Below are 12,636 nucleotides of genomic sequence, written 5' to 3' on the forward strand. Positions count from 1 at the left end.
GGGCCACTGGAGTTTCTGCAGCAACAGCGTTTTCCACATAATTGAGTTTACTGCATTTGCTACATAATCCATAATCTGCAGATTCCAACAAAAGAAACTTGATTCTACCTCACACGGAACACAATTTACTTAAAACATGGCAAAGTGTTCCAGAGCAGTGGAAGGCCCTTTGCAAAGATTGACTGGTAATCTTGTAGTTGCTTACTGCTGTATTTAGGTATTTTATAGATTTGACCCATAATCCACCATCTGCTGCTTCATCTGCTGATATTGCCTAAAACAAAAAAATGGTTCTAAGTCAAACGGTTCCAAAGTTAGTAAAAATGCTATGACACATGGTGCCGTGCGGTGGAAGGCACTTTGCAAAGCTGGCCTGGTCTTCCTGTTGCTTATAGTTATATTTCGGTATTAAACTGGTCCTAATGAGGTGCAATCAATGTTACCAAGTTTTTAAATGAAAAAATAATGAAGCAATATTATTTTAAAACGTGCCGCATAATTTGCCTATTCTTGCCGCATCATTTACTCAACTCTGTCTCATAATTTGGCCCTCTTCTGTCGCATAATTCCGGTGGCCTTGCTTATACCCTGGACCTCAAGCTAAGCATTCTAGGTTTGTGTGAGGTACAGGTGCTCACCAAGTCTAGAACTAGGCTCGGTAGCTCTCAGGCACCTATGACATGCCTTCCGAATGTTAGAACTACCCACTCTTTGTTGTGCGAATTTTTAATGTTAATAACGTTTTTGAAACAAAAAATTATTAACTCTTCATCCCATAATATAATATGACAACCGTGAACCGAGACAAGTGAAAGCAGCAATCCCTCCTCGTGCTCAAAACTAAGACACTGACCAGCATGACTCATCCTCGTGAAACACGACCAAAAGCATCAAATAATAAACGAAAGTTGTATTTATTACTGCACAGTTAAAACGCATATTCAAACAAACTCTCAAACAAATATAGTTTTCACCAGGACAAACACACCACAAACTGATTTCACATTAAGTATTTGTGCAGCCTTTACTTATTGAAACATAGAGAAAATACTTGTTTCAGGCAAAATAAGTCTGTCCATTCATATTTACACAAATTACAAACAACGCAAAATTGGTTCCTCTGTTTTTGTTGAGGGTCGTTCATTGACCAGAGCTTCTTTGATAAAATATCTATAACTCACTTAAAATTATGTACAGGGGTCAATAAACACGCTCATGCGGTTTCAGACCCGTTTCTTCATTTCACCCTGGTGCAAAAACCTTTATGTAACATGGAATGCCTCTTCATCTATGCAGCATTAGGTGATTAGAAAGATGAGCAATGGTGAAGGTAGATTTGACATGTTTCTGCACCAGTGAAAATGTTCCGTGTCCCAGCCCCTGTTGGGTTTCACTTGTGTTGTGGTTAATACAATGCTATTCCAATTGGGGACATTTATGTGCGCCCAAGAGTTTTTCTACTACGCATGTTTAATAAAACATATGCATTATTTCAAGGGAGTTTCAAAGTTTATTCACTAACAGTCTTTAAAGGCTAATAGTGAACAGTAAGCGCTGCAACGCCTAGGTTTTCTGGCGACACCCTCCTCTGCAGCATAAATCATAGCCCTCCCCACCCCCCCAACCAAGTAACTGCATATTTAAGTAAACCTTAATTGAAATTAGTGGCGTGAATAATAGAGGAAATCTCAACGTGAAGAAATAACGAGCAGTTGCAATGCAATAGGTCTCGCATTTATGCGAGTTTGAGTATTGGCATTGTAAAAGGCAATGCCTTTTATTTATGTTTTGGTTTTTAAAACATAAATAAAAGGCATTGTCATTTACAATGCCAGTAGCTTAAATCCGGCAAATGCAAGACCTATTGGATTCCAAATGCTTGTTAGTAATCTCTGACCCTGCCTGCCACACTCAGTGACCCCTGCCCCCAGGCACTCAAATCACGGCTCGGAATAGATGAAGACAGCCTGGAAATGCAGCAAATAAACATCGCTCGCACTTCCAGGCCATTTTCATTTACATATACTTGCAGAGACATTCGCGCCTCACTGGGAACCCATCCACGCCCCCCACAGTTTGAAGACCTCTGATCTAGAGGCTTTCTTCAGGACTGGTGAATTTGTAGTGGTGCGTAGTGGCGACTACTATGGGTGGTTAACTTACCACTCTCATTTTGTAGAGTCCGGTCGGTTGTACCTATGACTCTGACATCTCAGATTCGGGCTTCCTCGAGGGACCGATCAGCTTTGAGGACCTGCTCGATGCGTGCTCGATCCAAACATGTGCTGGCTCTGCTCACGGCGCCTCGGGCGCCGTGAACACAGCCAGCACAAGTTCGAGGAAGCCCGAATCTGAGATGTCCGAGTCATAGGTACAACCGACCGGACTCTACAATATGAGAGTGGTAAGTTAACCACCCATAGTAGTCGCCACAATGCGCCACTGCAAATTCAGCAGTTCTGAAGAAAGCCTCTAGATGAACCACGAGGTTGAAACATGTCGACCACCATCAGTGCGGTAGATTGGTAACTTTATCTACGCACACACCTTTGTTTTAACCTTTCCACAGCACCTAAATTCATTAAAGTACCTGCCAAAAAGGTGGCGTAGGGAATTTTAAACTCACTTCACAAGGGCACCAACCCTCCTTTCACTCTCAATTTCTGGACCCTACTGTAACACCAGTTGGTCTTCCTCCAGGTGGAGGTCAGCAAATTCTTAGAATTAACCCTATGATAATGCTGTCACGTTAAGCAAAGGCGGAGAACCAAGATATACCGCCCCTATCTTGTATATGTGAATGAGGGTTTTTTATGGAATAGCAAAGAACATGACCCTGGTACGCAGGACAAGTGGTCCATCCTCCTTCCTCTTTTAAATATTTGTATCATGGAGAGAAACTACAGGAGATGTTACAACCCTATGAAAGTAATTAGTTTGAGATAATTTGCAGTCACAACTGAGATATGCATGCTATATATAGATATATATATATATATATATAGTCGCAATGTGGTCAGGGTATAGCGGCGTACTCTCTCATCTGGTGCCAGCGCAGGAGAAGGACCCAGTATCCCAATACCTTATAACAAAATTACACTGTACTCAGGAAGCATTTATTGATAGAGATTTATTGGCCTTTCCAACAACAAATTAGACTTGTTTTGACTAATAGGTCTTAACCCGTGCAAAGGCTATTAAAAATGGATAAAAAAAATGTATGGACATCCAAAGAAGAGACACAAACTGCAGTTTCCTAATGTGTCATTCAGTAATTCTACCAGCCCTTTTTCCGTACTGTTGGAAATTACCATCTTTTGCATGGTACCACTCTGGACTTTTGTCTCGACTATTTTGCTGACTGTAGAACTCTTTTAAGCCTGCTAGTCAGAGCTAAAGTGCCTGTGCTCCGCGTTGCAACATGATGAAATTAGCAAATCCCCTATTAACATATTTGACTTGCCAGTATGTTTCTAGTGTATGGTACCAAAGTGTATCTTGGACTTGTAAGTTAAATGTCAAACGTGAACTGCAACACTCTATGTGCCATCCATTATAGTGGCAATGTAAACATGTCTTCAGGCCTGGCTGTACTGGTGTAAACTGCAAATTCAAAATGTCAATGTATCCTTCCTTTCCGCTTCTCAAAATTCCTAAAGAGATTTTATGGTTTTTCTTATAGATTTCTAGTACTGCATATTCATTTTGGTTTATCAATATTGTTCTTGTATTTGGTTGATAAGTAGTATGTATTGAATTCATTAAAGTCTTTTTAACACAAAGTATCCACATTTGGCAGGCCTAAACACTCCTTTTAAAAAAACGGTTAATACTAATAAGTCAGCCATAAGTTGGCCTTTGGAATGCATAGTATTTAAAAGTAGGACATGTAAAGGTTTAATGATAAACATGACCTTTGGAGTGAAAAAGCCATAAAAGTTATTTTTAACTGTAGCAGGGTAAGCTGTTTCATAGGAAAGCATTGAGAACCAGTAATACATTTATTAGTTGCTATCGACACTTAGGAAAAAGCTGGAGAGTTCATCTTTGGACTTTTAAAAATATTTATTTCTAGCCGAAATAATTGGTAAAGTTGGATTTGTAATCAATATTTTAAAACAGGTACTTTTATGAAAGTTGTCTGCCTAAAGTCTATAAAAGCCTTTTGTACGAACTTTCAACTGTCACCCAGGAGCTGAATAGCTCCCCTGATGATTTGTGAACTTGTTCCTAGAGTGGAGACAAAAGCCTTGGAAATGGGAAGGTGTCCTGTTTCCCTAACAGGCTGGCTATATGGGCTGTTCCCAGTAATTTGATTAACTTCAAAGGGGCCTACAGTGTTACAGCCAGATGTAGCAAACACCAGGGCCTATCCCCTTCCTTTGTCCACCTAGTCCTATACCAGGCCCAGAGGGAGAGGAGCTGCCCCAAGAACCCAAGGTTGGGAACAGGAGCTCTGCACAGGGGAAGAAAGGCTTTGCCATGATGGTTTTGGACAGAGAATGGCACTGTGGTAAGGCTTACAGTAAAAGAGACAGGATGTTCTGTAATAGTGGGTAGGGTCACCCCAGGGAACGTTCACCTCATGGGATTGGGAGTGGCCAAAGGTTTTCCCCACCCACAGGCTGGCACTAGGCATAAATATGGCACCCACAGAACCCCTTCAGATCACTTCTGGACATGTGGAAGAACAGAAGAGGAGTTGACCTTCTGTCTGTGACCTGAGAAGAGTTCTGAAGACAGGACATGCTCTCCCTCGTGTCCCCCTAACATGGAAGTGGATTCCAGGGTCATAAGGCTGACCTCCTGTTTGGGCTATAGGGGTACAGTAAGCTTCAAGATGCATTTTCCTGCATTCCTAGTTGACCAGTTTCAACTGGATCCGCCCTGTGTCCTTCTGCTGGGGTGAGTCATGTCCCCCAAAGTGCTGTTTTCAAGGTCCTGAATCCTTGGATGGTTTCAAAGTGTATCCCTCCTAACAAATTCAGAAACGTGGGATGTAGATTCATTTTGCCAACAGTTGAAAATGGCCACTTTTGCCGGCTGATCCTCAAACGTTTGCCTTCCTCCTCCTACTTTTTGCTGAATTGTTTTTGTGTGGCTTCAGACTCTGAGCACTGTACCATATCTAACCTGTGCTAAAGTGCATGTGTTCTGTCTTCTAAACATGGTAATATTGGTTCATACCCATTTGGCATATTTAATTTACGCCCAAGTCCCCAGTAGAGTGCCCAGGGCCTGTACATTAAATACTACTAGTGGGTCTGCAGCACTGCTTGTGCCACCCACTTAAGTATCCCTTTAAGCATGCCCCAGGCCTGCTACTGGAAAGCTGATGTGAGCAGTTTAAACTGTCCTTTTGACACTTCTTGTCTGACACTTCAATACATAAATTGACACTGGCAATACGCTTGCATCCAATAGCATGGTGACCACGTGGGCTTAGGATGCGACGACAGTGGTACAGTCCATTCTGCATACTTCAGGCATCCAAGACCCCCAAAGAACACAAACACTGTCACAGACAGATGAATGGGCCAAATGATCCAATATGAAGAAACCGTACATCCGCACTGCCATTCTCACCGAATATCTACAGAGCAACATAGCTCCACAAGGACGGATGATGGTTAATGCCCCCAGACTCTTCTTAGATAATAAAACTTTAGAAAAAGATTGGTCACTTATCTCCTGGATAAGCATAAGGGATTGGCTAATCATTTTGAATAATACAGTGAAGGAGACAGCAGACCTACTTATGATAGAGATCCAAGTTCTGGAAAACTAGGTTAAATGCACTGCACAGACTACCCTTTTCAAGAGGAAACTGGAAGAGGTGAGTAAAACTTTGAGTGAGACAACGGAAAATGCTCTGAAATACAAAATCAACAAACTAGATGGATATTACCCATTTCTCACATGAGCAGGTATATCCCTACGCTACAGACGACTATCCGTCACAAACACAGAAGAAGAGCAATAGAAGAGGCTGGCATCAAGGGACTGATGAATGTACTTCCAACTCAGACGATTGGAGTTACATCGAAGCCTCTGACTCCACCGACTCTGACAGCACTGGTATGAACAGGATGAAACAATCTAGGGGACAAGGCTTTTTTTTTCTACCTCCTCCTCTCAGATGGCCTGGTGGCACCCCCAGCCTTGGGGTTTTCCGACACCACACTTCCAACCCCCGGCATTTGGCAACTATAGTTACACCTTTTTTTAGGTTGGGCCTCGAGAGAAGTCCTGTGGAATCCACTGTGCCCATGTTTGTAAAGTATTCCCTTATAGCATCTAGCATCTCCAGTCTCCACACTATTTGGGCGATCCTGTAGTGCTCTAGTCTAGAAATTCCATTGGAGTACCAAGGCAATGCATGCCTCCCCAATTAAGTTGAGGCAGAGGAAAGCATGGTCTGGGAATGTACGGTCCAAATATTCTTCTCCATCAAAATACACCATATGTTCTGGGTGTATTAGTACAAAATCTATGCGGGAGAACGTGTTGTGCAGGGGTGAGTAGAATGAGTTCCCATTTGCATGATCTCCGTATTTCTCTGAGGTTCAAAGTTTCCATCACATCATGTAATCCGAGGGAGGATCAGTCCAGTGGTTACACAGTTGGCCTAGAGCTGTCAGATATCTACCTATGAAGCAATTAAAATCTCCTGTCCTTAAAAGTTTGTAATGTGCATGGGGGGGTCAGCAATTATGTTAGCTCCTCAAAGAAGGTAGGTGTATGTGTTTATCAACATCATGGATTCCCCAAACATCTTCCTGGCTACTTGCACATATCGGCCATGCACATCCCTGAATGCAGTCTCCACTCTGAAGAGACTCAACTGTTCTACCCATGTTGCCACCCTTCACTCAAGCAAACGATGTGAAACTAGCATGCCATAGCTTTCCCCCCTTACATTTCGCCTGTGATTTCTCATGTTCTTCTGTTATTAAATGTGTCTTCTGTAGCATCACTGTTTAAGGGTGTTTGGGTTTCAAACATGACATCATCCTTCGTTGCTTGACAGCTGCCAGCCAGAAAGTTGTTATTCTTTATTTAGATCAAATCGGCCATAAATGACATAAAACCAAATAAAAGATTCTGGGTGCAGTCAATATTTTCAATATAAAAAATTTGATAAAAAGTACAATTCATCTATTTACAAAGATTCAAAAGTGCAAATGGCATAGCAGCGTGAATTATAGGAGCAATTCTTTCAAGAGACAGACTGTAATACGGATAATTGATTCCTTACTTTAATTATGTATAAACCTTGTAATAGAAGCACAAATTAAGTTAGTTGAAAGTCCTTGTAAAAAAAAAAGAAAAAGCAGTTCTGTGATATCTAAACGTATTAGAAAGCATTAAAGGTAATAATCGTTTTCTCGATTTTCTTATAAAAAAAACTGAAAAAAATTAAATGTATTGTGGACTGCATAGACTTGTTATCACAAGTACAAGAAAAAAAATTCACATTCAAATCCCCATTTCTGGAAAATTTATTAAGAAATGAACAATGTTAAAACGAAATGTTCTCAATAAAATATGTGGTAAACATTAGATACGCAACTGATATAAGGGCCAATCAATCAAATGTGTTGTGATATGTGGTACATATTCACCAACAGGGAATCGCAATCAGTTACTATCTGGTGTAGTTCTTCAGCTTTTTCTACTGTGATTTCTATAGATTTCAAGGCTTCTTAAGGCTGATGGAAGCAGAGTATAGGGTACGTTTGATTGTCTCAGTTTTCGTTTCTCCTCCTCAAATGTCTTTTCTTTTCTTCTATGTCGCAACCCCATATTCGGGACAGATAGAGATTCAGTTCCTATTGTAGTCCATGCATCCTTGCTGCCTTGCAACTGCGAGGATACAGATTTTATACTGGTACCGCTACACTGGTGCCACAATCATCCTGGGTGGAGCTGCAGGTGGTGGTTTACGTTCTGGTGTTCTATGTGCCCTGTCAACTTTTATCTGTTGTTGTTAAGGCTTGAGAACTATGTGCAGCAGGTTCTACGTCTGTTTCCATTGGCTGTTTTTCTGTGCCCTGCAGTAGCCCCAGGATTCGTGCATTATTTGAGAGGGGCCTGTCTTCATAGTTGGCCAGCTTCCTTTGTGTCATTTCAGTCTGGTCAGTGCGTTCAGCTGGCAAATCCTCAAAAGTGCTTCAACTTCTTGTCTGAGTTTCTGTATCTTTTCCACGTCCTGTTGCAGTAGGGACAATGTGATGGTAACACTGTCAATGTTCTCTATAATTGCTATTCGTCCCTCTAAGATCAGTTGCTTCCAGTTCATGTTGAAAGGCGGAGCTGCCTCTGATGTGTTGTCCTGGGCCTAATCCCTAGCTGAGGAGCTCTGCATCATCATGACCAGCCTCTCCTCTATTGGTTGTTTGCTTTGCGCCTTCAGCCTGTCTCAACATTCAGCTTTTTTTATCTCCGTGGGGTGGTTTCCTACAGTTATCCCCCCCCCCCAACATGTTCCATTATTGGAAACGCTTCAGCCAGGGCAGTAGAGCAGCTCTTGCCTCTTTATTCCTTCTTGGCACTTTATGTCTGCGTGATTCTTAGGGAACCTGCCATTTCGAACTGTTCCCAGTATCCGTCAGGTACTTCATGGTGGTACTGATGCTTGCATTGCACTTCCTTTCAAATAGAAATACAGTGTCCTGGGGGGGGGGAGGTGGGGGGGGGGGGTCGAAGGCAAGAATGTGGCAGCAGCAGGATAAGTGTCCAATATTAACAGGGCTTAATTTTTAACAATTGCTCTCCAGGTGTGATTAATATTTAGTTTTCTTTTCTCTTGAACCCATCCAGTGATCTGAGCTCGTTCACAATTTTCCCCGGCATCCCACTGCTGTTGTGCATCTCGGGAGGGCCAGGAGCTTCTTCTCACCTCACCCAGCAGGAATGTTATGTACCTATACTACTCCCTGCATGCCCTGCTCCTCCTCTAATCCCCAGCGGCCTGGGTCCAGTGCGACGGCCAGTCGCGGCCGCTGCAGGTCAGAGCGGTGGGACGGTGGGGCTAGGTGAGGGGGTATTTCGAGAGACGACCATGAGGGAAAATTAATTATTTATTTAATTTTCCCTTGTGGCAGTCTCTCGAAATACCCCCTTACCCTGGCCCCTATGCCCCACCGCTCTCACCTCCAGCAGCCGTGGCTGGCGATGGCCCTAATATCTGCTAGCCCCACAGAGTGGTAGGTGCATCCCAGCTAAGCCAGTTGGGTGGAGATACAGGACCTCACCCCCTGCTACAGGTGTCTCATCTGGCCTGCCTCAATTTGTCAATCACGCTACCCAATAACACTGGTCCTCGCCGTATATCTCTTCCACTCATGGGACACAACAAACCTATTCCTCTGCTTTGGTACCGAAGTAATCTGGCTCGTCCTCCTTGAAATTACCACACTGCCACTCCATTTACCACCACTTATGAGCTCGAATTGTGAGCCTTAATTGTGCAGAAGGGGGTGAATATTTGGTGAAACCGCTACGAGCTACACAGGGCTGTGTCTGCCCAGCCGGCCATCTTGGCTCCTACCATGCATGTATCTAATATTTAAACTTGTTACATGCCAATGAAGTAGGAGTTTTTTGTTTAAACGCACACTATTTTAACCTGAAGGAATTTATTTTGGGGAAACTAAAACATTCCTTAAACTCCTGTGGTGAGTTAACAGTGCCAGCAGTGTTGAGTTGGGATTGATTGTGCTTAGTTTAAACAAAGTGATTTTCATGATGATCTATGTAGAAAGAAGTCAAGTGATTTATTTGTACCTATGTTGGTTTAGACACTTGAAGAAATTCAGTTCATCCTTGCCTTCACACTTTGTGGTCCATTTCTTGTGTAAATTCCCATTTCCATTTTTTCATAGGTCAGCGAAGTTCGGAGTTTCATCTTCATCATGCATCACATAATATCCACTAATAGTTATAAAAGTCTTTTTCTATATTTCATCATACTCGGAGGTCAGTGTGACAGTGACTGACCATGGGTTAGACATATTAAAAGTATTATCCATGTATCCCTTTAACGATCACATATTGATAAGAGTGATTATTGATTAAGCCAAATTCATCACCTAATTAATTATATGACTAAAATACCCTGAGGTCTGATGTGACATGCAAGTTTATTAAATCCATACATCAGGATTGATCCATAATTTCCTTAGAGTGCCAAATGGAGGTAGATTTTAAAAAATTTCAAGGGGTTTCAATAAATGTCCTTTTTGTAAATACTTTGTTTCCCTTTTTATATTTTGTCACTGTCTCATTTCCTTTGAGGAGTTGGGGATTTGGCAGAACTTAATGTTCCGAAAGAAAAAAGCTTAACTAATGTCTCTCCCATAATTTGCAATGCAATTTCTCATCTTTTGATAGGAATTTAAACCACAGCTGTTACAGTTTCAGTACAAAAGCATCAGTCAGGACCAATTTGGGATTTTTAGTTCAGATAGTGATATTGCCTCTTTGTAACTGTTCTATAAGGACTTCATCTACACGTTGTACACATGTCCATGTGCTTTAGAAGGTATAGCACCTTGGAACATGGATAACGAGTGTAATACTGAAGGCAAGATCCATCTTTATCTTGTCAACACATGCCACCGTGATATATTTAGCAAATCTCAAAGTATCTTTCCTAAATGTTGAGGCTTTTGCTACTTCCCTTCCAGTCTTACAGTAATGTTCAAGGTATGCTTTCTGCTGAAAGAAAATACATGCAATATTCTAAAGTCCTGAGATACTAGGGTTGGATGATAAAGATGATTGGATCTTCTTCTGTGCAAGCTCAGCTCGTAATGCTCGTAAATCAGATGCCGCCTGCCTTCTCATCTGTAAATAAACACATCCAGATATTAGTCCTGGAGTTACCGCTCCATCCTGAACAGCACACATTTTGTCTACGTGGTCCTTTTTGTCTGATACATACATGTATTGTTGATATTGGTGTTTTTAAAAGCATCATCAATATTACATGCGTACAATCTCCATTTTTGAAAACGTTTCCCATGTATTAGACAATACGTACATTACATTTCACATTATGTGCTCATGTTACACACCTGTAATGCTTGTTATTTTCACTGTTTTTCTGTATTTATCTTCCAGTTGTGACTGGAAGCGCACAGAAGTCAGACCCCTGCTCAAGAAGCCCACAGCTGACCCCACCGACCTCAAGAACTATCGCCCATCTCCCTCCTCCCCTTCGCAGCCAAAGTTGCAGAGAAAACAGTCAACAGGAAACTGACAAGATTCACTGAAGAGAACACCGTCTTCGACTCGTCCCAATCCGGATTCCGAAGCAACCACAGCACAGAGACCGCCCTACTCGCCGCCACAGATGACATGCGCACCCTCCTGGACCAAGGCCACTCCGCAGCCCTCAACCTACTCGGCCTATCCGCGGCCTTCGACACCGTCTCCCACTGCACACTTATCGCCAGACGACACAATGCAGGCATACAAGGAACAGCCCTGGACTGGATCTGATCATTCTTCACCGGAAGAAGCCAAAGGATCAGACTCCCACCCTTCCTCTCCGACCCCACGAAAATCACCTGCGGAATCCCACAGGGTTCATCACCGAGTCCCACCCTCTTCAACATCTACATGGCCCCCCTAGCAGCCATCGTCCGACAACACAGCCTCAACATCGTATCCTACGCCGACGACACCCTGCTCATCCTCTCCCTCACCAAAGACCCCACCACTGTCAAACTCATCTTACAGAAAGGAATGCAAGACGTTCCAGTCTGGATGATAAACAGCTGCCTGAAGCTCAACGCCGAGAAGACAGAAGTCCTCGTCCTCGGTACCACCCCTTCTGCATGGGACAGCAGAAAAGAGTCACTTTCAAAATTCTCACTCAAGCCTACAAATGCCTACACAACAACGGACCCAAATACCTCAACGACAGAATCAACTTCCACGTACCCAAAAGAAACCTCTGGAATTCAATGGGCAGCATATTTGCCCCGAGCTTGGCATGCCTCTACATGGCTGCCTTTGAGAAGGGGATGATTTTTGATAATGCTAACCCCAACAATATACTACTCTGGCGTTGATATATTGATGATATTTTGGTATTCTGGAAGGGTGACATGACATTATGCAAGGAGTTCTGTGGATGGATAAATATACTTAATCCCTACTTCCGTTTCACTCATACTGTGTCAAACACAGGCATTCCATTCCTAGATGTTATGATCACACTGTCAGTAGGGCAACTGAGCACAACAGTGTACAAGAAACCCACAGATTGCAACAGCCTGCTCCTATATAGCAACTACCATCCCAAAGCACTAAGAGATAACCTCCTATTCGGACAGTTTCTGTGGTTACGCCGTAACAACAGTTCTATACCAGATTACAATGCCAAGGCTGATCAATTGGCACAAAATTTGGCACTACGGGACTACCCTGCACACAGTATCAAACTTGCAAAGAAACGGGCCCAAAACAATAACAGAGAGGCACTGTTAGAAAAGAATCAAAGGCAAACTACAGACACTCTGACGTGTGTCACCACGTACACACCTAACTCTAAGCAGATCTGTAAGATTATAAAGAAACGCTGGGGATTTCTTCAAACCGGTGTACTGACACTACCCCCACCAC

General features: G+C 42.7%; 1 protein-coding gene across 1 annotated transcript in view; it reads right to left on the reverse strand.

Moving 5' to 3' along the window:
* Positions 1-7,486: 7,486 nt before the first annotated feature.
* SPATA1 (spermatogenesis associated 1) overlaps positions 7,487-12,636 on the reverse strand; it is a 394,319-nt gene continuing 389,169 nt past the window's right edge. Inside the window, exon 12 of the mRNA XM_085602111.1 lies at positions 7,487-10,851. Coding sequence (XP_085458237.1) covers positions 10,747-10,851 — 105 coding nt within the window. The 3' untranslated portion in view covers positions 7,487-10,746. The remainder of the gene's footprint in view (positions 10,852-12,636) is intronic.

Source organism: Triturus cristatus, chromosome 4_2 (genome assembly GCF_964204655.1).
Source record: "Triturus cristatus chromosome 4_2, aTriCri1.1, whole genome shotgun sequence".
Classification (NCBI taxonomy): Eukaryota; Metazoa; Chordata; class Amphibia; order Caudata; family Salamandridae; genus Triturus; species Triturus cristatus.